General features: G+C 47.9%; 1 protein-coding gene across 3 annotated transcripts in view; it reads left to right on the top strand.

Moving 5' to 3' along the window:
- The window catches only part of Dnajc5 (DnaJ heat shock protein family (Hsp40) member C5), a 49743-nt gene extending 31239 nt beyond the window's left edge, over positions 1-18504 (top strand). For 2 of the 3 annotated variants that reach the window (XM_003462787.5, XM_013144589.3), the window contains exons 2-5: positions 10372-10489; positions 12441-12654; positions 13484-13655; positions 14090-18504. In XM_003462787.5, coding sequence (XP_003462835.1) covers positions 10383-10489; positions 12441-12654; positions 13484-13655; positions 14090-14193 — 597 coding nt within the window. In that variant the 5' untranslated portion in view covers positions 10372-10382 and the 3' untranslated portion in view covers positions 14194-18504. Of the gene's footprint in view, positions 1-10371; positions 10490-12440; positions 12655-13483; positions 13656-13739; positions 13815-14089 lie in introns of all 3 variants that reach the window. The other variant, XR_216143.4, reaches the window with a different exon arrangement.
- The last annotated feature ends 5612 nt before the right edge of the window (positions 18505-24116 follow it).

Genomic DNA, 24116 nt, shown 5'->3' with positions numbered 1-24116 from the left:
CAGAGTCAGTTTAGCATGTTGCAACTGGAGGCTCTGCCTCTAATGGGCAGAGGAGCCTTAAGTCTCTGGCTTATCCTGCTTTTATTCACCCAGACATGGCTACAAGCATTAGTATAGAGACCTCTTTAGGAAATGACCATGTACTTTTCACAGATGTCTTCTAGGTATTACTGGCTTTTGGCTTTTGAGTCTGTCCTAGGATCCTGCCTCTTCAATTTATTAGGAGTGAAAGGTTGCTCCCTGTTTGGCCTAGCAACTAGTTCTGTGGTACTGGATTACAGTAATGTTTATGACCCCCAGATAATCTAGGTATTGGCATCCAAGGAAGATCATTTGATCACAACTACTGTCACCGTGACTGAAGTAGTACAATCAGTAATAACAATATGAAGCTCAGACTGGAAAATGACAAACTGTAATAGCTATTAAGCTTGTCTTTAAACATGTAGTTAGCTAATGAAATCTAAGAAAAATCAGGAAATTGTATCCATTCAGTAGAGCAATTTTACCTTAAGGGGCAAAAATTTTTAAAGAACTCCAATTTGCCCTTCAAATCCTCCCTGAGTCCAAGGGATCGACCTCCCTCCTTTTCTTTCCTAAATTGTTATTTTCCAGTGTCTGAATCCCAAATCTTGGAGGTGATGTTTTGTTGCCGCTTGCCACTCCACCATCTTCCTGTAAATCCCCATTGTTTTCACTGTGCTTTTAAAGGGGAAAGACTCCCTAAAGGATCTCTAATTATTTGATAGAGTCACCAAATCATGACACCTTGATAAGCATCACACTAGCTAGCTTTTTGTTTGTTTTTGAGGCCTGGGTTCTTCTGTGTAGTGCAGATGGACCTTGAACTCATTATTAGCTCAGGTTGGCCTTGATTTTAAAACAATCCTGCTTCACCTCCCAAATGCTGGGATTGCAGATGTGTGCTGCAATGCCTAGCTGTAAGTAAATTATTTCTAAAAACTTCTGTTTTCTTTCCCTCACCCCCACCCTTTTTTTTTTTTTTTTTTTAAGCAAAAGGTTCTTTTTTTTTCTTTCTTTCTTTTTTGTCTTTTTTGTTTTTATTGGTACCAGGGATCGAACTCACGACTGCCTGCTTGCAAGGCAGGCACTTATGCCGCTGAGCTAAATCCCCAGCCCCATGCAAAAGTTCTTGCTGTTCCTTATGTTGCCCATGAAACATAGCAAACGCAAACTCACAATTCTTTTGCCTCAGCTTCCAGGGCAGATGGAGGCATGCGCTGCTCACCTGGTGAAGTGAATATAATAGGTGCGTAGGGCTGCCCTTGTAAAGTCAGGGTGGCAAGAGTTCTCTGTGCTGTTAGCTTGTCACTGAGCTGGCCAGCTCACTTGCTTTCTCTGTTGGCTCCTGTGCAGCTCAGCAGTCCTTGAGCACCCTTCACTTGAGCCACTGTGTTGTCAGCCCAGGAATGTTCAGAGCAACACTGCTTGTCGTAGTAAATGTTAAGAATATCCCAAATGTGGGCTGGGGATTTAGCTCAGTAGCATAAGCGCCTGCCTTGCAAGCAGGGAGTCGTGAGTTCGATCCCCCGTACTAATAAAAAAGAAAAAAAAAAAAAAAGAATATCCCAAATGTCTCTTAGTAGATAAGCAGTGACTCATGGATTCATCATTAAATGAAATTTTGCCCAAAATGCAAATGAATAAATGAATTATAGCTACATCTCACAAGAAAAAATCTTAGAAATACATTGAGTTGGGGCTGGGGATTTAGCTCAGCGGCATAAGCGCCTGCCTTGCAAGCAGGCAGTCGTGAGTTCGATCCCTGGTACCGATAAAAACAAAAAAAGACAAAAAAAAAAAAATCAAAAGAAATACATTGAGTTTTGAAAGAAGGCCCCTAGCCAGGGGTGGTGGCCCACTTTTGTATTCCCAGCACTAAAAAGGCTGAGGCAGGAGATCATTGTGAGTTCAAGTCAAGTCTGAGCTACATAAGGCCAGCTTGCACACATAGTAAGACTTTGTCTCCATAAATAAATAAATAGCCTATGAGAGTTGCATATAGTGTAAGACAGTACTTTTAAATTCAAAAAAATTAAACTTGTATATAAGGATAAACATTAAGAGGTGATTTTTTTTTTTCTACATAGCATTCTAGGAAAAAGGTGATTTTTAAAAAACAGTACTGACATTAAATTCAAGTTAGTATGTGTGGAGTGAGCGTGTGGATCTGTAGGGTTATTACCATGCTAGCTTTTATTTTTTGCAGTACACTGCTAAGCAAATACTACCATTGAAATATATCTACCTGCTTTTCTAGTTTTTAAATTGGCTATGGAATCATGGTGTTTATTTTTCACAATACATCATAATTTTTATATATTCCATATTTTTTCTGTGTATCAAATATTACAGAATAAAGGGCTGGGTCTTTAGCTCAGCAGCATAAGTGCCTGCCTGGCAAGTGTGAGGTCGTGAGTTCAATCCCAGGTAACATAGAGAGCTGGGTGTGGTGGCTCAGGCCTGTAATCCCAGCACCCCGGAGGCTGAGGTGGGAGGATCATTGTGAGTTTGAGACCAGCCTGGGCTACAAAGTGAGCTCAAGGCCAGCCTGAACTGCATAGTGAGACCCTGTCTCAAAAAAGACAAAAAAGGGGCTGGGGATTTAGCTCAGCGGCATAAGTGCCTGCCTTGCAAGTGTGCGGTCGTGAGTTTGATCCCTGGTACCGATAAAAACGAAAAAGACCCTCCCCCCCAAAAAAAAAGAAAAAAAGAAAAAAAAATTACGGAATAAGATGTTTAAAAATCTTCCTTTTAAGATGTTTGGAAGTTGACTTATACTTTTTTTTTTTTTTCTTTTTATAGGTACTAGGGATCAAACACGACCATGCACTTGCAAGGCAGGCGCTTATGCCACTGAGCTAAATCCCCAGCCCCCGACTTACAACTTTTCCCCAACAGCAGGTTGAACGTAGCCGTAGCTCTGTGTGCCAAGAGTACACCTGGAAATACAGGAGTAGGAACTGCAGTTTGCTTTTCCTGAAATCTGGACTGGAAGTCACACCCAGGGCTTTAATGCTGCTAGGAAAGTTTTCAGCCACTGCACTTCATCCCCAGGCCTCCCTGAAGATCTGTGTGTCTCCTCAGGAGCACAAGTGTGGCGCTAGACTGCAGACCTGTGTAGGCAGGGACTTGTGTGTGTTTATTTTGTCATTGTTGAATTCCTGGTGTTGAGAACAGCATGATCTGCGTACATACTTCATGTACATTTGTTGAACAGATGAGTGATGAACTCTGACAAATGTAGGCAAGCTCACAAGGCTAGGAAAGCTCCACAAGGATGGTAGACATTGCTGTGTGGCCAGGAACCGTTTCCAAGCTCAGGGATGTCTGTCTGCATGGGGTTCTGAGGTATAGACATGAGCAGGGAGGAGGGTAAGATGAAGAAGGGATGGCAAGTCTGTTCTTTATCTGCTAGTAACAGCGCTGATCCACCATTCAGATCAGGAAGTTCTGTGAGCACAGTGATGGAAAGGACCTGCTGATGGGTTAGTCCTGCATGTAGATGAGTCTTGTAGAGCAAGCCAGAGAGCTAGGGACCTCCATCTGGGATGAAGACCCAGGTGCATGGCAAGGTGAGACTGGAGGAAACCCCTCTTGAGCCCCCGAAGTACCAGCAAGAGCTCCAGAGCTCCTAGTCCACTGTATGTCTGTGATCTTGTCCATCCAGCTGTGTGTAAGAGTCCTCATACCTTGTGCCAAGACAGCACTTGGGAGGCTGAGATAGGAGGATCCTTGGAAGTGCAAGACCAGCCTTGGGCTACAAAGTGAGCCCAAGGCCAGCCTTAACCACATAGCTAGACCCTGTCTCAAAAAGACAAGGAAAAAGAAGAAGAAAAAGAAAATGTCAGATACTGGCCAGGGGTTGCAGTGCACACCTGTAATCCCAGCACTTCAGGCAAGAGGATTGCCAGGAATTCCAGACCAGCCTGGGCTACATAGTAAGTTCAAGGCCAGTCTGTCTCTGCAAACCAAAAATAAATAAATCTGAAAAGGTTGATTGGCATGGGCTGCTTCACCAGCATCAGTAGTACCTACTTCTGGTGGAGTCTTCTGGCTCCTTTAAGGCAGATGGAGCTCTTGTTCCAGTGCTCAGGTGAAGGGACTCAGCCCAGCAGAGACCTGTCTCTGGCCAGACAGCTAGAAGCTTTCAGAGCTGGGCTGAGAACCCTTGAATCCTAATTCTGAAGCCCATAACCTCTTGGACAGCCATAAAACTCATTTTGTGGAATTTAGGGCGCTGGGCCACAAAGGAACCCTCTCACTTCCCTGGTAAGCAACTGTGGCTCAGTTGTCTGGTGAGCAAGCCAGGGAGAGAACCAGTCAGTGTCTGCTGAGATCCAGCCATGTTGGAACTTAGAGTGCTGAGCAAAATGCAACATGCACTCCTTCCTGGTAAACAGCTGTGAGCCTACTGGTGTGCAAGTTGGGAATTAAACATCCCATCCTCCCCACACCTGCCTTAGCAACTGGGAGCCAGCGGTCTGAGCATCTCTTGGGAGGATGACCATATGCAGTATAACAAATAGGGGAGATTTCCTTCTGTCATCTCTTTGAAGGCAAATACTGTTTTCACTGTTTTGCTTTGTTCTGATTGTTTTTGCTCTGTTCAGTATTCTGTTTTGATAGGTTTTATAATATTCTGTTTTTGGTTTGATTTTGCTATACTTGATTTGAATGGACAACTGTTGTGAAGATAATGAGATATACTGTGGTACTTATTACTGTTATCCCGATATCCTGCCCTGAAGTGCTATATCATTTTCACTGTATTGTCTTGATTGGCTTCGTTTTGTCTTGTTCTGTTGTATTTTCTACCTTCAAGATAAAAAAAAATTTTAAAAACTCGTTTTGTTTTCTGCCCAGCAACACACCTCACCTGTCTTTAAGCCTGCCAGGTAGCCTGCTTGATTGTCAGTCTCCCTGGCTTGCTGAGGCCAACAGGTTGGATGCCCTTGGGTGTGGGTTCAGATTCTGGGTTGGACAAGTGACTTCAGTTCTTCATGCTTCAGACTTGTGTCACACACTTTCTCATTATACCTGCCCTGAAAGAGCTGCTCTCTCTTTTTTTCCTTTATTTTTAAATTTTTGGTGCTGAGAACTAAACGTAGGGTCTTGTGTTTGTGTTTTTTCTTCTATCAGCCACAGTCAGCTGAGAGAAAGGGAATCTTGTCACCTATAGATGGCCAAGATACAGAAGCTAGTTCCTCCTGTCAGTTCTGACATCCTGTTGTGTGTTATCATTACGCTGTGGCCCTGGCTGCCATGCAAGGGGATGCTCTTGTTGGCATTCAGTATTTCTTCAGCAGCTTTTGATGCTACCACTCTTGCTGGCTGGCTAGCTGGCATTCTTTCTTGTCATGTCTTTCTGTTTCTTTTTTAAAATCTGATTTGTCCGTTTTTTGAGACAGAGTCTTGTTATGTAGTTCAGGCTGGCCTTGAACTTACTGTGGTCCTCCTCTCTTAGACTGCCTTACAGGTATGTGTCACCATACCTAGTCCTGCTGGTTTTTTTTTTAAATTACATTGTTCAGTAACCCTAGAACAATGTTGTTTCTGATTTTGTTACTGTTGGTTAGTTTTGGGGACAGAGTTTAGTCATGCAGTCCAACCCAGCTTTGAACTGGCTTTGTGATCCTGGCTGGCCTCGAACTCTGGATCCTCTTGTCTTATCCTCCCTAGTGAGCAGGAAAGGGGGACTCAGGAGTTCAAACTGTTTATTGCTAAACCTGAATAGAACTTCTCTGTGCAAACAGAAGAGAAAATGTCTCTTGCAGGCTGAGACTTTTTAAGTAGCATTTTTTGACAAGCTTTTGCGGGTGGAAGGGTGAGTTGGAGGCTTGCTGATATGTTCTCTGACCTACCTGCTAGCATGTCTTCAGGAGACTGCTTGTTGCTTGCTATCATATGCTTGTAACTTCAGTAAAATGCAACCTACACATCTTTAAGATTGTGAGTGGTAGTGTCCCTTTCTGAGCTCTGTCACCCAGTAGCTGAGATTACAGGTGTGTGCCACTGTGCCTGGCAGAACTATGTGAAATCAGAGTGGAAAGAGCTGGGCTGGATTTGTAACTCCATGATAGAGTGCTTTACCTGGTGTGATGTGAGGGTTAGGGTTCAATCTCTATCCCTGCTCACCACTCAAAAAAGAAATGGAAAGAGTAAGCATTTCGTCATATTCCTGTTTCTAACAAAATAACATTATTTCACCACAGTGGAGAGAAACCTGGAGTAACCTAGTAGTAACCAAGAGTTTTCCTGTGGTTCTGTCTCCTTGTCCCTTCCTTACAAGGTTGTTAACTTTGAATTGACCTTTTTCTCATTGTTTCTGCTTCTGCCATGAGAGTTCTGGGACTTGAGGGGTCCCCAGGCTAAGCCACTCCTGCCATAATACCAAAGAATAGAACTTTGAAGAAGGACAGGACAGGAGCTGTGCTCATCATGAACACGCTGTGAAGCACAGCTACAGAGGTTCAATTCTGCCATCTTAGGGCTGATAGAAACTTTGAGGTTTGACAGAAAAGGGGAACAAAAGCAAGGGCTGAAGGTTTTTATAGCTGGCAGCATAGGTGTTGCCTGGACAAGTTGTGCTCTGTTTGGTCAGTATCTCAGGACAGATTCTTTGAAGTCTTGAGAGGATCTTCAACACTGGAGGGACACTTGGTTCCCATCATGGTATAGTGGCTCCAACCTGGGGTGACTTCCTCAGTGAGATGGCCTGTCAAGTTCCGGATGGTTACAGGCTTAGGGCAGAGGCTGGAGACAGGCATACTCCAGGGCAGGGATGATGAACCTCTGGGGACAGTGCTCAGACTGCAACCAAAACCCATTTATTTGTGGCAGTGTGCCGGCACTGCAGTTAAACCTGAATATGAGTTTTTCTTGAGAAGAAACGATTCATACATTAATATCTTCTGTTTAAAAACACATTGCCACCAGTGCTCCAGTGAGTCTGGAACTAGATGTTGTACGAACTGGAGATTAGGAGTCCACAAAACCTGAAGAAGACACTGGTTACTTCTTTCTTAGTGCCTTCAGTTTTGAAGAAGAATAAGCCAGTCTTGGTAAACTAGGTATAATCAACCTTGAATATCCTTCTTACAAACATGTGTGAACATGTGTGGTTAATGTGCCTGCTGATCCAGAGTTTTGAGGTAAGAGACATTATAAAACAAAGACAGCTGAATTTGGTGGTGCACACCTGTAATCTCAGTACTTGGAAGGCTGAGGCAGGAATGAAGGCAGAGAGGTGCCAAGCTTTACCCATTGAACATCTGCAGACCCATTCTCTAGGCCCCTACTAAACTTCCAAGCCTTCCTCTGTCTGTGAAGCCTACATCCTTACTCTCACCCTTAAAACTTTTGTTACATTTTATGAAATCGAGGTGCCTGGTTCTAGAATTAAAAAATAAAATCTTCATAACAGTCTTTTTTTTTTTTTGGACCAAAGATCAAACTTAAGACCTCATGCTTGCCAGGCAGGTACTGTGCCACTGAGCTACATCCTTAGCCCTTCTTGTGCTCGCGTGCACACGTTTTCATGTTCTCTCTCTCTCCCCCTTCTCCCTTTCTCCCTCTCTCTCTCTTTCTTTCTCTCTCTCTCTCTCTCTCTCTCTCTCTCTCTCTCTCTCTCTGTCTCTCTGTCTCTCTTTCTCTCTCTCTCTTACTTTAAATTTTGAGATAGCCTCATTGAGTCACTGTTATCCAGGCTGACCTCCAACTTTGAGTTCTCTTGCTGTAACCTCCCAGCTGGGATTACAATGGTTTCCACCATACCCAGCTGTAATTTTGTTGTGCAACAGTTTTTTTTAAATTACACATTTAGTTTTGTTAACATACAAGGCTATTTGGATTTTCTGCTTTATCTTGTGTCAGTTTGAGTAAATTGTATTTTCAAGGTACTGGTCTGTTTTGTTTGTCTTTCCCAATTTCTTGGCAGGTAGTTGTCTGGGATATTCACTTCTTCATGCCTGTATAATCATTGCAATGAATTCTTTGCACATGTTGCTGACTTCCATTCTCTTGTTGTTTTTGGTCAGTCTGTCTAACGATATAAGAAAAGAATAAACTCAGTTTCTCATATACTTTAAACAGTTAGTAGAGACTTCCATGATCACATGTGTGTCTCCCCATACACTAAGTGGTCAGTAAACTGACCAGCTAGGTATGATCCAATCCTATTAGGTTCTGACTGTCCTCCTGGAGATAGCATCCCACAAGGGCAAGCACAGTCCTGGACACTGCCAGCTACAAGCCCCAGGTTTTCCTGTACTTCTGACCAGCTGCCTATAAGTCAGGACTTCTACAACCTCCAGCTTAGAATCCATTAATTTGCTACAGAGCTGACAGAACTCAGGGATATACGTTTATCAGTTCATTGCAAAGAATATTTTAAAGAATATAGGGGCTGGGGATTTAGCTCAGCGACAGAAGCGCCTGCCTTGCAAGCAGGCAGTCGTGAGTTCGATCCCTGGTACCGATAAAAAGGAAAAAGACAAAAAAAAAAAAAAAAGAATATAACTAGAGGGCTGGGGATTTAGCTCAGCAGTGTAAGCACCTACCTGGCAAGCGCAAGGTCGCAAGTTTGATCCCTGGTACCAAAAAATAAAAACAACTAGATGAAGAGATATATAGGATGAGGTCTTAGAGAATTTTTTTTGGTACACATTTTCAGTCTTTAGACACAGCATACCATCAGTTTAGGTCCTGTGGGCAGAGGGCAGAAGGAACCAAGGCTCATTCTAGGCAGCAACTGGAATCCTACCTAAGTCCTTTCCTGAAGGCCACCCTGCTCCATCTCAAGTTCTCTCAACATTTTCATTGTGATTTTTCCTGTTATTTTCATTTGGTATTTCCTCCTTCCATTTCGTCTGGATTTTTCCCTGTTTTCTAGCTTTATATAGGGTCTTGATGAATATGTCATATTAGTGTTCTCCTGAAAAGAGTACTGATATATATATATATATATATATCTAAAAGGAAATTTATGACTGGGAGTGTATATAGCTCAGTGGTAGAGTGCTTGCCCAGTATGATCAAAGCCCTGGTTTTGATCCCTGATGTATAGATATAGATAGATACAGCATTAGAAGTTGGCTTACATAATTAAGTCCCACAATCTAGTTAGCAAGCTGAAGACTGAGGAAAGCCCATGGTATAGTTCCAGTTAGAATCCAAGACTTGAGACCCAGGGAAAACCAACAGTGAAAATCCTAATCCAGTCTGAGTTTGAATTTGCAGTTCTCCTGCCTCAGCCTCTCAGGATGCATGGATTAAAGATATGCACCACCATGTTTGGCCGTGATTTCTTCCTTAAACTCCATGTTATTTGGAAATGTGTTTCTAGGAATTGAACCCAAGTCTTTCACTCTGAATGTCTTCTCTTTTCTTTCCTCCTTCCCCTCCTTACCTCTCCCCTTCCCTTTCTGTTGATTTATTTGTAGAATCTGACTCATTTGCCCAGGAGGAACTCAAACTTTCAGTCCTTTTGCCTCATCCTCCCAACTTTTTTGAGACTGGGTCTTGCTATGTAGTTCAGGGTGGTGAACTCATTGTGTAGCCCAGGCTGGCTTCAAATTTGTGGTGATCCACCTGCTTCAGCCTCTTGAGTACTGGGATTACAAGTGTGTACCACCGTACCTAATCTGAATTTCATTATTGATGTTTAAATTTACTCATTTATTTTGTTTTTTCCCCATGTTGTGTAAAATTTGACTTTCTAGAGTTTCTTTAGCATTTTCTTTTAAGCTTTCTGGCCATCCTTTCTAGAGTTTTCTGTTTCAGTTTTTTTGTTTGTTTTTCAGACTGTTGCAGATGACCTGGGATCTTATGGATGCTAGGTTGTTGGGCAAGTACACTACCACTGAGGCCCATAGAGCCCTGGCTCTTTGTACTTTGTGTGGAAAGGTTGCTCTGGGAGTGCAGTGCACATCTTTAATGTACCAGCATGTTGGCTGGGTAGCAGTGTTGTACCCCTTTGTATACAGTATATACACATATACCCAGCTGGAACTGTACGTTGCTCCTTTATGGGTTGGAATCTGTTTGCACACATTATAAGCCATTGTTTGTTTGTTTTGTTTTGTTTTTTGAGACAGGGTCTCTCTGTGTAGTTTAGGCTAGCCTTGCGCTCACTTTGTAGCCTATGCTGGTCTCGAACTTGTAATGATCCTACTGCCTCAGCCTCCCAAGTGCTGGGATTACAGGAGTGCACCACCATGCCCAACTTGAGTTTTTAATTGAATTTAATTAATTAATTTTGCTTTAAACAATATATGAAATACACTCTGTCACCTCTGCACTTGGAATTTTTACCTGCACTTGACGTTTTCCTTTATTATTCTCTTGTAGATTAACTTACTATGGCAGATCAGAGGCAGCGTTCACTCTCTACCTCTGGAGAATCACTGTACCATGTTCTCGGGTTGGACAAGAATGCAACCTCAGATGACATTAAGAAATCCTATCGGTGAGTGGCCAAGCAAGACCCTCTGCCCTCCCAGGACACAAGCCTTCAAGAACTGGTGAAAGGGAGGTTCTGGTAATGGTTCTTTCGTGTATCTGTATGCATGGTGTGCCCCTTAGAGCTTATAACTGTCATGGCAATAGTGTTCTCTTAGCAACAAAAACTGAACACTTGGGGGCTGGGGATTTAGCTCAGCAGCATAAGTACCTGCCTTGCAAGCAGGCGGTCGTGAGTTCGATCCCTGGTACCGATAAAAAAGAAAAAGACCAAAAAAAAAAATTAAAAAAAAAAAAAAAAAAACTGAACACTTCAAATGTTAAAGTTATGTACAGTTCCTGTTAAGAGATAGCCAGAGCTTTTCGGGGTTAAGAGCACATGTTTACATTGTTGACAGTCTGTAGTCTGTCATGGTCTTCAGACTGAATTTCAAGAATTCAGCCATTAGAAGCCAGGCATGTCTGGTAGCATTCTAGAATAGAAAGACTGAAAGTTCAACCCCAATCTTAACATCTTAGTGACTATCTCAGAAAAATTTTAAAAGGGCATGATGAAACAACCTGTAATCCCAGCACTCTAGCCAGGAGACTAAAACAGAAGAGTGGTGGTTCAAGATTTGAGCCCAGCTTGGACAATTTAACAAGTTAATGAAACCCTACCTCCAAGTAAAAAATAAAAGAGTGTAGCTCAATGCAAACCTCAGTATAAAACACACACACACACACACACATACACATCTCTAACCCACGTGTTTCCACTGGTTTTTCTCTTTCCTTCCTCCCTCCCTCCCTCCCTCCTTCCTTCCTTCCTTCCTTCCTTCCTCCCTCCCTTCCTCCCTCCCTCCCTCCTTCCTTCCTTCCTTCCTTCCTTCCTTCGTTCCCTCTCCCTCCCCTTCCTCCTCTCTCTCTCTCTGTCTTTCTCTCTCTCTCTCTCTCTCTCTCTCTCTCTCTCTGTCTCTCTCTTTCTTGAGACAAGGTGTCACTATGTAATTCAGGCTATTTTTGAATTTGCTTTGTAGCCTGGACTGGCCTTGCAGTAGTCCCTCTGCCTTAACCTCCTGATGCTAGGATTACAGGCATGTACCTGTGTTGTTAGCATTGTGTTGCTAGGTGTGGGAACACTAACCTGTAATCCCAGCACTTGAGGGGCTGAGGTAGGAGAATCACTAGGAGTTTGAGGTCAGCCTCAATTATGTGACAAGATCCTATTTTAAAAAGCAAAACAGGGGCTGGGGATTTAGCTCAGCAGCATAAGCGCCTGCCTTGCAAGCAGGCAGTCGTGAGTTCGATCCCTGGTACCGATAAAAAGGAAAAAGACCAAAAAAAAAAAAAAAAAAAGGCAAAACAAACCGGGCATGGTGGTACACTCCTGTAATCCCAGCACTTGGAAAGCTGAGGCAGGAGAATTGTTTGCAAGTTCAAGACCAGCCTGGGCTACAAAGGGAGCCCAAGGTCATCTTGAACTGCATAGCAAGACCCTATCTCAAAAAGACAGAATAAATAAAATAAAATAAAATGCAAAACAGCAAGCACAAGGACCTGAGTTGGATTCTCGGTACCAAAAAACAAAAACTGAAACAAAAAATTGTCCAATTGGAAGCATTCTAAGGTCCCATTTTTGCACCCTCCCTACCTATGGCTTTATTGGCAAGTATGTAGTAAGGCGATTGGGGTGGTGGGATCAGTGTTAATGTTTCTTTTTGCGCTGCTAGAAGTTAGCAGAAGTGAGTTCTATCTGCTGTGCTTGGCACTCAATACTAAAGACTCGCCTCTGAAGGTAGAGTGAGAGAGTGGATTTACCCTGAAATAATTGCAGCTTTCTTTTGACCCTGACATCAGACCTCTAAAATGTTGGACGCTGAGATGGTAATGGGTAGGTATTCCTTGTTTTGGACCCACCAGTGGATGAACATGAAATGCCAGACAAGTTAGAACCAGGAAATGGTTTTGGTTTGCAGGAAACTTGCCCTGAAATATCACCCAGACAAGAACCCTGATAATCCAGAGGCTGCAGACAAGTTTAAGGAGATCAACAACGCCCACGCCATTCTGACGGATGCCACAAAAAGAAACATCTATGACAAGTATGGCTCTCTGGGGCTCTACGTGGCTGAGCAGTTTGGGGAAGAGAACGTCAACACCTACTTTGTACTCTCCAGCTGGTGGGCCAAGGTGAGGAGGGGACTGGGCAGCAAGCTCCCAAGTCCTGAGGGCACTAAGGTACTTATTCATGCCTAGTAGAATTGCAGACACTAAGGGATCCTGGCAAGCCTGGCATACACCTATGATACCAGCTCTTGGGAGACTGAGGCAAGAGGATTGCTGTGAGTTCAGGACTATCCTGAACTACTCAGTGAGACAAAAAACAAAAAAGGGTTAGTGCATTGATGCGGACACGCTCCACACTCTATAAGATATGGTCTCAGGCTATAGCAGTCCTCTTATTTCTTCTGTGCAGTGGGCAGAAATCGCAGCTAGCATCGCTGCCAATATGCACAGCACACATCCAGCAAGGTCCATGCTGAGCCACTTGTACCAGGAGGGTTTCTCTCGTGTGTCTCTGAGTACTTAAGAAGGTCAAAGGGAGGAAACAGCCCTTTTCAGGATGACATGCTTAGACTTTGTTGTCAGGAAATGGAAAGATACCTTGAAATCTAACATCAGAAACGCTTGACATCCATCATTTGTTTTGTTTTTTATTAACTTTTTTGTTTTTTATTTGTCTACTGTATATAGTAAGTCCAAGTTTGAATTATCCCATGATTCTTAGTTGTAGCAAGCCCATACCTACCCTTAATGGTCAGCCCAAGCCCCCATCTATAAAATTACTGCTCAGTCTCCTGCTGTCCCTTTGAAAGACTTTTCTTTTATATCCTCATCTGAAAAGCATGCTCGTAGCCTGGAGCGTTCCCTCCGCAGCTCTTGTCCTGTCTAGGGAGGTCCCTTGCATGGTGTCCTGTGGGATCTTGGGAGGCCATGCAGTGCAGTGTTCTCTCCCTAGGCCCTTTTTGTCTTCTGTGGCCTCCTCACCTGCTGCTACTGCTGCTGCTGCCTGTGCTGCTGCTTTAATTGCTGCTGTGGGAAGTGTAAGCCTAAGGCCCCTGAGGGCGAAGAGACTGAATTCTACGTGTCCCCTGAGGACCTGGAGGCCCAGCTGCAGTCTGACGAGAGGGGTGAGTTCCTGCCCCAGGACCGTCTGTGTGTGTGGGGCACAGCTGGCATGGGCCCTGAACAGTGTCAACTGTCTTGTCAAACAGGAGGGCACTGACACTGTGCCGCGAGTGTTTGTGGTGGCAGCTGGGACTGTTGAGGTGTGAACATGGACACTTGAGGTAAAGCAGGTGCAGGGATCTGTCCCTGCCCATGAACTGTGGTAGCCTTAGATCTGAGGGAGAAGAGGTGGGGAGGGCAGACGGAAGGTGGGGAGGGCTGAGGGCTGGTGATGACCTGAGGCTACCGAGGAAAGTGTACTGGGTGGAGGTCACCAAGTAGCCTCTCCCCTGAGCATCTGTCCAGGTGGCCATGTGTTGTGACTCGAGGACCCCATTGATGGGCCGATGGTGTAGCTGCTGCCCTTGTATGATGAGACTGCTTGCTTGCTTTGCAGAGGCCACAGACACACCAATCGTCATACAGCCAGCGTCTGCCACAGAGACCACCCAGCTCACAGCCGACTCCCATCCCAGCTACCATACTGACGGGTTCAACTAAGTTCAGGAAAAGCTGTGATTAGAGGATGAATCAGCACCCAGCCACTGCAACCTTAGAATCATGAACTGTAGTCACCGAGATAGGGAGGAGTTGCTGACCTACCTGGCCGTGTCAGGCCCCTCCCACCTCCTCTACTCCCACCCATCCATCAATCCTCGATACATGAAGTGCGTAGCATGCAGTATTTAAGGCAGTGTAGCTACGGTCTTCTCTGTTTTTCCTTTTTTAATAGCATGTATGGGTTATGTTCAGTGTCTGTGTTGTGGACATGCCACGGCCTAGTTTCATTAACTGGACAGTGGAGCTGCCTTGGGGCTTCCAGTCAGGTTGGTCCAGGAAGGGCTGACTACAGCTGCCAGGTTCTACCTGGCCAGTTGGGCTAGGAAACAACAGGCCTCCCCTTGCTTCCTGGTGCCCACCAGGACTGGAGGTAGGTGCTGCCTGGTAGAGCTGCATCTCCTTGACCTTGGTGTCCCAAGGTGGGAACTGGTTCACACTCTGCTCCCTGGCCTGGAGGCTGTAGGCAGGGCACTGATCTCTGGCTGGAAAAGGAAGTGGGCCAAATCCTCCCGGGTACCACCAGCATCATAGTTATTTTAGCAATGTTTGTGTTATACACAGTTTGCACCTTATTTGCTTGGCTTCTTGGTGAAGTTTCTTCAGGGGATAGATCTGCTATGGAAAGCAAGAAACCTCCATTCCAAGGTGAACTTGTGCTCGGCACAGCATCTTTAGCCTGCGTCTCTGCCATGTGGACCGAGGTTCCTATCCTTAGAGGTGTCTCTCTCACCAGTGTGGGGAAAGTCGTTTGTCTTTGTTGCTGTACCTTTCTCAAGCCAACAACTGGATTGATGGGGCCATAGTCTCTTCTCTCTCTTCTGTAGTTCAAACTCCACATTCCTTCAGACTTACCTGTTTTTTAAATCTGTTTTTCAGTTTCTGGAAACTGCAGGTGATAGCATCTGCTTAGTCATAGTGTGAGGGTCTGTGAGCCCAGGTGGTTGATGGCACGTAGCTGCTTGTGCCTAGGAAGTGTTGTGTAGGTCTGTGGCCCCTGACAACCTCCTCTCTGTGCTTGCCAGAGTGTGGTGTCCCGTCTATGCCCTTCCTTACCCCCATCCCCACCTTCTTTACCTCCATGGTTCAGCAGAGCAAGAATATTGGGTTCCAGGTGGGAGGCATCTGGAACCAAGATGCCTCGGGAGAGTTGGTCCAAGGGAGGCTGCAGTCATGCCTCAGCTCATCAGCCAACCTGGAAGGTTAGTGCTGGATCACAAACCACTGTGTAAACCACTAGCAGTCAGTCTCTCCCTCTGTGCCCCACACCTTGTGGGTAATGCCTCAGGTCAGGAAGCTGAGGAGATGCAAACCATGTGCCCATACTGACCAAGGTTTGGAACCCCCTCTCCCGAATCTACCTGCCTGTGCTAGACCAGACTCCAGTGGGCTTTATTCCTACAGACCTTTCAGTGCCAGGCATTCTCTCAATTTCCAGTAGAGATGGAGGAAAAGAAGGCTCACATGGAGACTCCATGGCCCAGGTGACTTGTGTACCCCTGAAGGCTACTTTCCCTCCCTCCCCCCCACCCCGCCTGCTGATTCTTGGCCCCAGCTCACCAGCATATCTAGAGAGGAGGGTCAGGGTGACAGGAAGTGCAGGAAGGGACACCAAGGTAGGGAGGACAAACCTGACATGCTTCACAATGCCTCACTGGTTGGAAGTCCCCAGCCTGTCCTAGTTAGAACACAGTGACACTGCAGCCCCCAGCTGCTGTCCCTCAGGAGCTTGTTGGTTGCCAGCACCAGGTGCTTGAATGTGTGTGTCTGTTTTGCTCGTTAAAATGATCATGAAGACATTAGGAGAACATTCATCTACGATTTGTTAGAAATAATTTGGTAATATCAGACCTTGTGGAAGGGTAAGAAATAACACTGTTGGGCCTGCCTAGAAACAGGAGGTGAGACAGTGGATACCTTGTGGGCCAGCCCCAGTATGACAGCAGTGAGGGACTCTGCAGAAAGGCCACCTGTCAACCTTTGTCACTTCCTAGAGATCAGTAGAAAGTGAGTAGTTCTTCCCCATAATGGCCAGAAACCAGGTTCAGTGTGTAGAAAAATAAAAAGTGTGATGACCTGGCTGGGGGCTGCAGGAACAGCCATCGTGGACTGTAGCTCTGTGGCTCTTCCTTCCTGTCCCAGGGACCCCGGCCAGGTAGCTCTTCAGCTGGAGAGCCCTGGGTAGTGGCTCGGAGGGAGAGCAGCACTTAACTCCTGTGTCCTGTGGAGTTTGTAAAGCTAAAGAAATCATGTAGAATGTGTGAAAATGAACACGACAGTTGTCAGGATGATGACAGTGATTGCCCAAGGCCCAGCTAGGGATAACTCTGAATGCCAAGGTTGGGACTCCTTCCCACCACCTGATCTTGACGCAAATCGCTCTTCAGTGTTTCACTGTGTTGGTCTTAGGCCTGCCTGGTTTTGGCCCTTTTGATAACTAGAGTCTTGGGGAGTCAGCTTGTACCACTTCCTGTCCAAGTGCTAATAAATCAGAATGACCCCTGGCTCTCCTCAGATTCCTATGCTGATGGCCATAGCAGGCATCCATTCCCAGGGTACAGATGGTGCCAGGGTATATTGCCTGGACAGTGCTACAGCCGTATGCATGGAAGCCTGTCGCAGCCACAGGTGTCCCTCAGGGTCCTGGCAACTCTGGTCACTTCTAAGGTGCAGGAAGAATGTGGGAGAAACCTGTGAGGCCATCTCATGGGAGCTGCTGCTGCTGTGTAGATTTCTGTTTCTGCATAGTGATGTGATCTTTTCTTGTCTTCCTTTTGGCTTTATTCTATTTTTAAACTGCTTTAGATATTACTGCTCACTGTTCATGAGCCTTCCTAGTTCTCTGATGTTCAGTTAATATAGCCAGCACCCAGTGGGACCTGTTAGAAAAAGAAACCAGAGCACTCAGTGTAGTTGGCCAGAAACTTCATCTCAGTGTCGTCGGTTGTTGGACTTGACCTCCAGCACTAGTCAAAGAAAGACCCTGAATCACAAAATGTCAGTATTCCAGCTGTCTGACACCAAGTTCTGCTGGCAGCAGTGCCCATGGTCCTGCTGAGCCCATGGCAGTCTGTTCAGGGGAGCCCTGTGCTGGACAACATCCACCAGTGCACCTGGCTGTCTCAAGAGATGGTGGCCCTGGCACGCAGGCTGTCAGTAGAGGGTCCAGGTGCTGCGGCAGAACTGGGTGGATCTCCTGCCACGGGCCCTCAGCACACCTTGCCATGGAGAGGGTTTGTGAGAGGCGTACCAAGTGACTGATCTCATTCCTTTCCCAGTGTTCTGTGCCGTGAACCCATGTGGCCCAGGACCAACTTGTGTCTGTTATATTTTGCTCATGAATCATCTTCCTGTGGAATTGGCAAGAGCTACATCTTTACTGTACTCACAAGCACGGTTTGCGTTGTCATACGCTGTGAGTGTGGGCTGTGGTGTGTGTCTGTGTGTACATATGTGTATATGTATATATCATGCAGCAAGCCTGTCATGCTGCTGTCCAGTGGCTAAGCGACAAGTACAATAAAGTTCGCTCTCAAGTAACTCTGGTTTCTTGGCAAGTTGGGTGGGGTAGGGTCCTCCCAGCAGGTACACAGTGGAAAATTGAGCCACTGTGTGCAAAAAGTGCTTGTGCCTGAAAGCACGGCTGAGGCCCCATCAGCACTGGACCTTCAGGTTGTGGCTGTCACAAACATGTCCATCCTTGGGGGCTCTGTCCTGCTTCTCTGACCCAAAGGTATGGGAAATCTAGAAAGGAGGTGTCTGGAAAGCCTCCTCTTCCTTGAAACATTGAAACTACTTTTTTGAGCACTAAATGCAATCAGTGGCAAGGTTGTCTGTGAAGGGCAGCCTGGGCAGGGACTCGATGCTGACCAGTCCTGGGAAGGGGCAGAGGCAACATATACTCCAGGAAGGGCTGAGCCAAGGGTCCTGCAGGCAGCGTTTGGGAGATTTGATCTATAAAATGGGGCAGTGTTTCAACCTGAATGATGGGGGAGGGAATTTACACTGAAGCATATATATGCTATTTTTAAAAATGAAATGCAAGTGCCCGGAAAGCAGTTGTCCATGCACTGGTTTTACCTTGCTGCTGAAAACCAGTCACTCTGGGGTGCAAGCTGCTGTCGGAGCCCTGGCTGACTCAGACTCTTGCCTGCACGCCAAGGACCAGGCTGCAGGGCTCTGATGGTTTCGCATGGTGATCTCCGTCTTATATGTCTGAATGTTGACCTAAAATAAAGGTAACTGTAAATTAAACCTTTTCACTGCAGAGTAAGTGTCTTATTAGTGATACCTTCAGAATCCTCTTAACTGTCACAGTCTTACACTGAGGTGTCAGCTTAACTCTGACCCTTCCTGTCCCTGGTAGCTCATTTCTCTCCTACCTAAGACCCCTCCCCCTTCCTTCTGGCCCACTACAAGTATGGACACACCTCTGGGTTTTTCACCTCCACCCCCCCCATTTTATAAATACAAAAAATTGCATAATGACAGGAGCCTGTTAGCTAAGGGCCATAAGCTGACAGGTCCTGGAGGCCTCATCGACTGAAGCTACAGCTCCAGAGCCATGGATAGCCACACCCATACTGGGGGAATGCCCAGTCCTTGGCCCTACCATCCCTCATCCGCTTGGCTGACAGGCACCAGCTGCCCCTCCTTGCCCTCCACAGTGATTCTCCCCACCTTGCTCACACTGTTGGGCAGTGGCCATCTTGGCTGACCCAGATCCCAGGTGAGCAGGGGCATAGATCCAGAGCGGCTGGTGTGGATGCTGCCATAGACTAGCCCCAAAGACATGGTTGCCCATTTCCAGCTCAGTCTTCACCCTACAGAAGGCTCTGTCCTGAAACTGGCAGTGTAAAGTATGGTGGGGATGGATAGAGGATGTCCAGGCAGCTCAGCTGTGATGTGTGGCCACCCCTACGTCCGCTGGAGCAGTAGTCCTCTCAGCAGAGCTTGTGTTACAGCTTATCTGGTGGCAGCTTCATTTGGCCATTCAGATCTCCCAGAGTTGCCCTCCCCAGGGTACCCTGGACATGTGGCTGCATCAACTTCTGCCTGAACTGCCTGGGCTGATGATCCTGCTTTGTGCTGTCTGCTATCCCACACTCAGCGCTCCTGAAGTCACAGTCCCTGGGAGTGGTGAGACTGCCTGATAGCAGGTAAGAAGCAGGGAGTCCTAGCCTGAACATTGCCGCAGCCCAAGATCTCATGGCTGTTGTGCCTCTGTCCACCTCCAAGATAACCATCCAGTCCTGGGCTTCTGGAGGGGGTATCTTGCCCATGCAGGGCATCTGTCCCAGAGGTGCTGTTCTGCATACACTCCCAGACCCAGGAGGCCTGTAAAGTCTGGCCATGTGACAACTGCACAAGCCTCTGGTTGACACCCCTGCTTTCCGCTAGAGTTCACACTCCTCTCTCACCTGAGCTTCCTGTGGGTGGAAGTGCCAGGTCTTCCTGTGGCTCTGGTCTAAGGGTAGGACAAGGCAGAAAGCTCGCAGAGGTGAAAAGCAATTCAGTTAAACTAATTTTTAAAATGTTTGAACAGGTAACACCAGGCCTAAGATGAAGTAATTGGTTCACGTTTTTAATTTTAAAAAATTAACTTGATTGACCAGTTTGTGCCTGTCTCCCTAACGTGATCCTCCATTTCCATCCTTTTCTGGCTACCAGTCTGAAGTCTGTTTGCCAGGTACATGTGGTGCCTTAAGCCTTTAGTCCCAGCACTCAGGAGGCCAAGGCCTGAAGATTCTAAGAGTTTGAGGCCAGCCTAAATTACACAGCAAGAGCCTGTCTCAAAAAACTAAAATAACTCTTGTCCACCACTGTTCTGTAAACAATATGTATCATAAGTTTTTCATACAGTGTAACTTACTGTCCATTTATTTTGGTGCTAGAGGCCTAAATGTATATGAAAAGGGTGCTGGTGGTAATACTGATGATTGAACCCAGGGCTTTCACACTGAGCCACATTCCCATCTTTTCATTTTTTTTGAGATAGGATCTCAATAAATCTTTAAGTCTCCCAGGCTGGGGTCGAATCTGTGATCCTCCTCCCATGGCCTCGAGTGACGGGAAGACCACAGGCACGTGCCAGCAGTGCTACTTGCCCTGTACGCGCTCTACAGGTGAGTGCAGGCCCCAGAGGTTCGAACTCTTCAAAATTGCCTGGACGCAAGCCTGATGGCGCATGCTTGTAATCCCGGTAATCCAGGAGGCTGGAGCTGGAAGATGGCAAAGGCAGCCCCGTGCCCAGGCAGTTCAGCGAGACCCTGTCCAGGCGGGGCGCAGACTAACCCGCACGAGGACGCCTGCTTCCACGTTCAGTGCCACAGCCGGCGCCGGGCTGCTGGGCTTGGGTAGCTGCGCCCACCGCCTCCATCCACTTCAGCCTCAGGGCGCTGGGGAGCGGCCGCACAGGCGCAAACAGCTGCCTTTGGGGTGGCCTCGCCTGGGCCCCCGTCGCCGCGAGGCGCCCTGCCCTCGGCGCCCTGCGCGTTCAGCCTTCTTCCTGTGCCCTCTAGAGAATTTTCACTGGAAAATGAAAGGTTAGGATCCACGTTTATTGTTTTCGGCATTAGACATGTGGCGTCCTTACTGAAGCTCGACACTGTGAAAGATGGACATTCAAGGCGCGTGGCAGTGGGACTCCAACTCGTCATGAGACGCCCACCTCTCCTCTACCAGCGCCGCCAGGGGAGGCCTCCGGTCCAGCTGCCTTCCCCGGGGCAAAAAGGGCGGAGCCTGGAGGCCCAAGGCTGGAGGGGCGGGGCCTGGAGGGCGGGGCCCGGTTGGAGGGGCGGGGCCTGGAGGCCCAAGGCCGGGGGGCGGGGCGGCTGGAGCGCGGTTTCCGCCAGTTTGTCCAGCGCGCTTCGGTGGTTGCCCGGGTGCGGAACGGCGGGAACCCGCAGTTTTGCCTGCGGGACGGCGGCCGTGTAGTCTCTTGTTTGTGCCCAGTGGAGCGTGGCGGTGACCCTCTTGGGGGGGCCATAGGACAGGAAGGCCCCTAGACAGCCAGGCTGAAGAGGGGAGGAGGTGCAGACCGTAGAGCCCACACCACCAGGCCGACGGGAGCAGGGGGCCCTGTCCGTCCGGCGGCGGCAGCAACCCTTCCCGCCAGAGACACCCACGTCTGGCACCGGCGGTGTGGGGATGGGGCCCGAGATGGGGAGAGCCTGGGGTCCCCGAAGTCGCCACTGCTCCCAGCCTGTTCCCTCCCTGAGCCTCTCTCAGCGTCCATGTATCATGCAACCTGAGCAACTTAGCAAGAGCCTCTCAAGGTTCAACAATAAAGAGATGGGTGGGGCTCAAGTGAATCCCCTGCTCCCACCGCCCTGCACCTGACCTCCAGAGGCCTTTCTGGTTGCTTTCTGTCTGCCTCATGCGGGAAGCTGGGTGGCCCGCCCAGAAAGTCTCAAGCCCAAGCTTTTTCCTGGAGCACCGGAGCCTGCACTAGGCAGAGGGTGTGGGAGTCCAGACATCTTTGCCTGGTGATTTCCGGCTTTTGGCAGCCCAGCTCTGGCACTGTGAGGAGCAGATTCTCCTCTAGCTCATCCCAGATATCACATTTTCGTGGATCTGTGCCTTCTGCTGGACACCCTAGGCTTCCCCTCCCACCAAACCAAGGTACTTCTTGTCATCATGCGACAGCTGATGCTGGGGAAGGGGCAGCACCTCACGGGCTGACAAACCTGAGATTGACCAGGAGATGCAACATTCTCAGGTTGGACAGTCCTGGAGACACCACCCAGGGACAGCTGGCAGAACCAGACAGGCGAACTTCAGGAGGGACTCCGGTTCTACATCCAGCCCATCCCAGCTGCTGCTGGGTACTAACTGGCCTCAGTCCCATGCTGCCTGTACTGGGTCTCCCTTTATCCTGGGTGGTGACAGTCACTCCTGCACCAAGCTCAGAGGAACCAAGGTACCTGGAGGGCAGCACAACATGTTCTGGCCCCAGCCCCAAATCAGAACCTCAGCAGGCTCCATGGAAAGCTCTGCCCATGCTTGGGCTTGATGCCTGGCACTGCTCTGGTCTGAAAGTCCCCAGTGCCTGCAGCAGCTGTGTTATTCTCCAAGAAAGGCCTGGAGCTGCAGCCTGATTCTCAGGGCCCTCCAGTGGTTCAGGCCTCCTGCCTGCAGCATCTATTCTAAGCCCCCACTCACCCTAAGAAGAGGAGTGAAGCCAGGTGTGGTGGTGGACACCTATAATCCCAGCACTGAGGAGGCTGAGGCAGGATTCTTATGAGTTTGAGGCCAGCCTGGGCTACATAGTGAGCTCAAGACCAGCCTGAACTAAACATTGAGATCCTACCTCAAAAACAAGGATGACCTGGACACCGGTACATGCGCCTACTCAGCTACTTGGGTGGCTGAAGCAGGAGTATCACAATTTCTAGACCATCTGGACAATTTTGCAAGAATCTGTCTCTAAATAGTTTTTTTTTTAATAAAATTTTATAAAGAGTTGGGGATGTAGCTCATCACTAGAGCACTTGCTTAGCATGTACAAGGACCTGAGTGTCACTCCCAGTGCTGGAAAAAAAGGAGAGGAAAGGGTGTCCAAAAAAAAAAAAAAACCGTGAAGCAGGGCTGGGGATTTAGCTCAGCAGCAGCATAAGCATCTGCCTTGCAAGCCGGTGGTCGTGAGTTTGATCCCTGGTATCAGTAAAAATACAAAAAAAAAAAAAAAAAAAGGTGAAGCTCCCTTTTCCTAGGGCTGGTGGCCAGATGCTCCCCTCCTTGAACCCTACCACACATGCTTGCATGTGCATCTGGTCTGTGGTGTGTGTTGCACGGCTGCATGTGCCATGTGTGTGAATGGTAGGGTCAACACACACAAGCACACGCACGCATGGTTTCAATTTGTTCTCTGCTAGCCAGTCAGCCTGACTAAAGTCGGCTGGAACCCTCCTGGGAATGGCCTAGCCCTGCCCAGCTCAGTCCTCACCCAAAACCTGTCTGGAAGGAAGAGTACCTCCCCGGGCTGCAGGGATGTGTGGGCTGCAGGTTTCCAGCCCAAAGCCTGAGAGTGAATCAATGAGCCAGGGTCCTGGAGACATGGGAGGGGGTCCACTCACCATGGAGGAAGCCCTCCTGCTGACTTCTGAGTCCTATTTCAGTTCTGACCCCAGTGCCTGGCTGCCCCTTAGACAGGCCACCTGCTTTATCTGCAGGCTGCCTCCTCCTCCCAGCAATTTCCTGTCCCCGCCCAAGACAAGTTTTTCCATGACAAGGCCTTTAAGGGGGCAGGGCAAGGCGGCTGAGAGGTATGAACCAGGTCTGGATGGACTGAACGGGGAGTTCAGCAGGGTACCCACTTGCAGGTCCAAAACACCTGCTGGCAATCAGCACCTACATCCATGTGTTTATGTCAGTGTTACCCTGCCCAGGTAGGATCTACACAGAGGGGCACTGAGGGGGTGAGCAGAGAAGCTGGGCCTCATGCTCTGTAGAGTCCAGGTGTGCTAGGTTGGGCCTGGGGCTGTGTTCAACCCTGGCCAGGGGGACTGCTCCACAGAGGCCCTGGCCATGTGCTTGCAGTAGGGCTCTTTCCACTGCTCAGACCTACCCACAACTGCCCACATACTGACTTCCGCTGAGTCCCTTGATGGTACAAACAGATTGGAGGAAGTGGTCAGAGGCTGACTCCTGACACTCAGAACCTTAGGTGGCCCTGTATCCTTCCTTCCTGGGTCCAGGCTGGGTGGCTATCAAGCTGTGTGGTCTTAAGAGCCCTAGGCCTGGCCTCATCACCATCAGGCAATAAGCCCTTTACCTCAAGTGAAAGACTGGGAACCCCTGCCTCATTGGGGAAGGTCTAGGCACCCTTCCACCCCCTGTGGTGGCCTCATAGCTTGGGACAGGGT

The sequence above is a fragment of the Cavia porcellus genome, unplaced genomic scaffold (genome assembly GCF_034190915.1).
Source record: "Cavia porcellus strain 051 isolate PalLab524CR breed Dunkin Hartley unplaced genomic scaffold, mCavPor4.1 scaffold_5, whole genome shotgun sequence".
NCBI lineage: Eukaryota > Metazoa > Chordata > Mammalia > Rodentia > Caviidae > Cavia > Cavia porcellus.
This window is presented reverse-complemented; position numbering and strand designations above follow the sequence as displayed.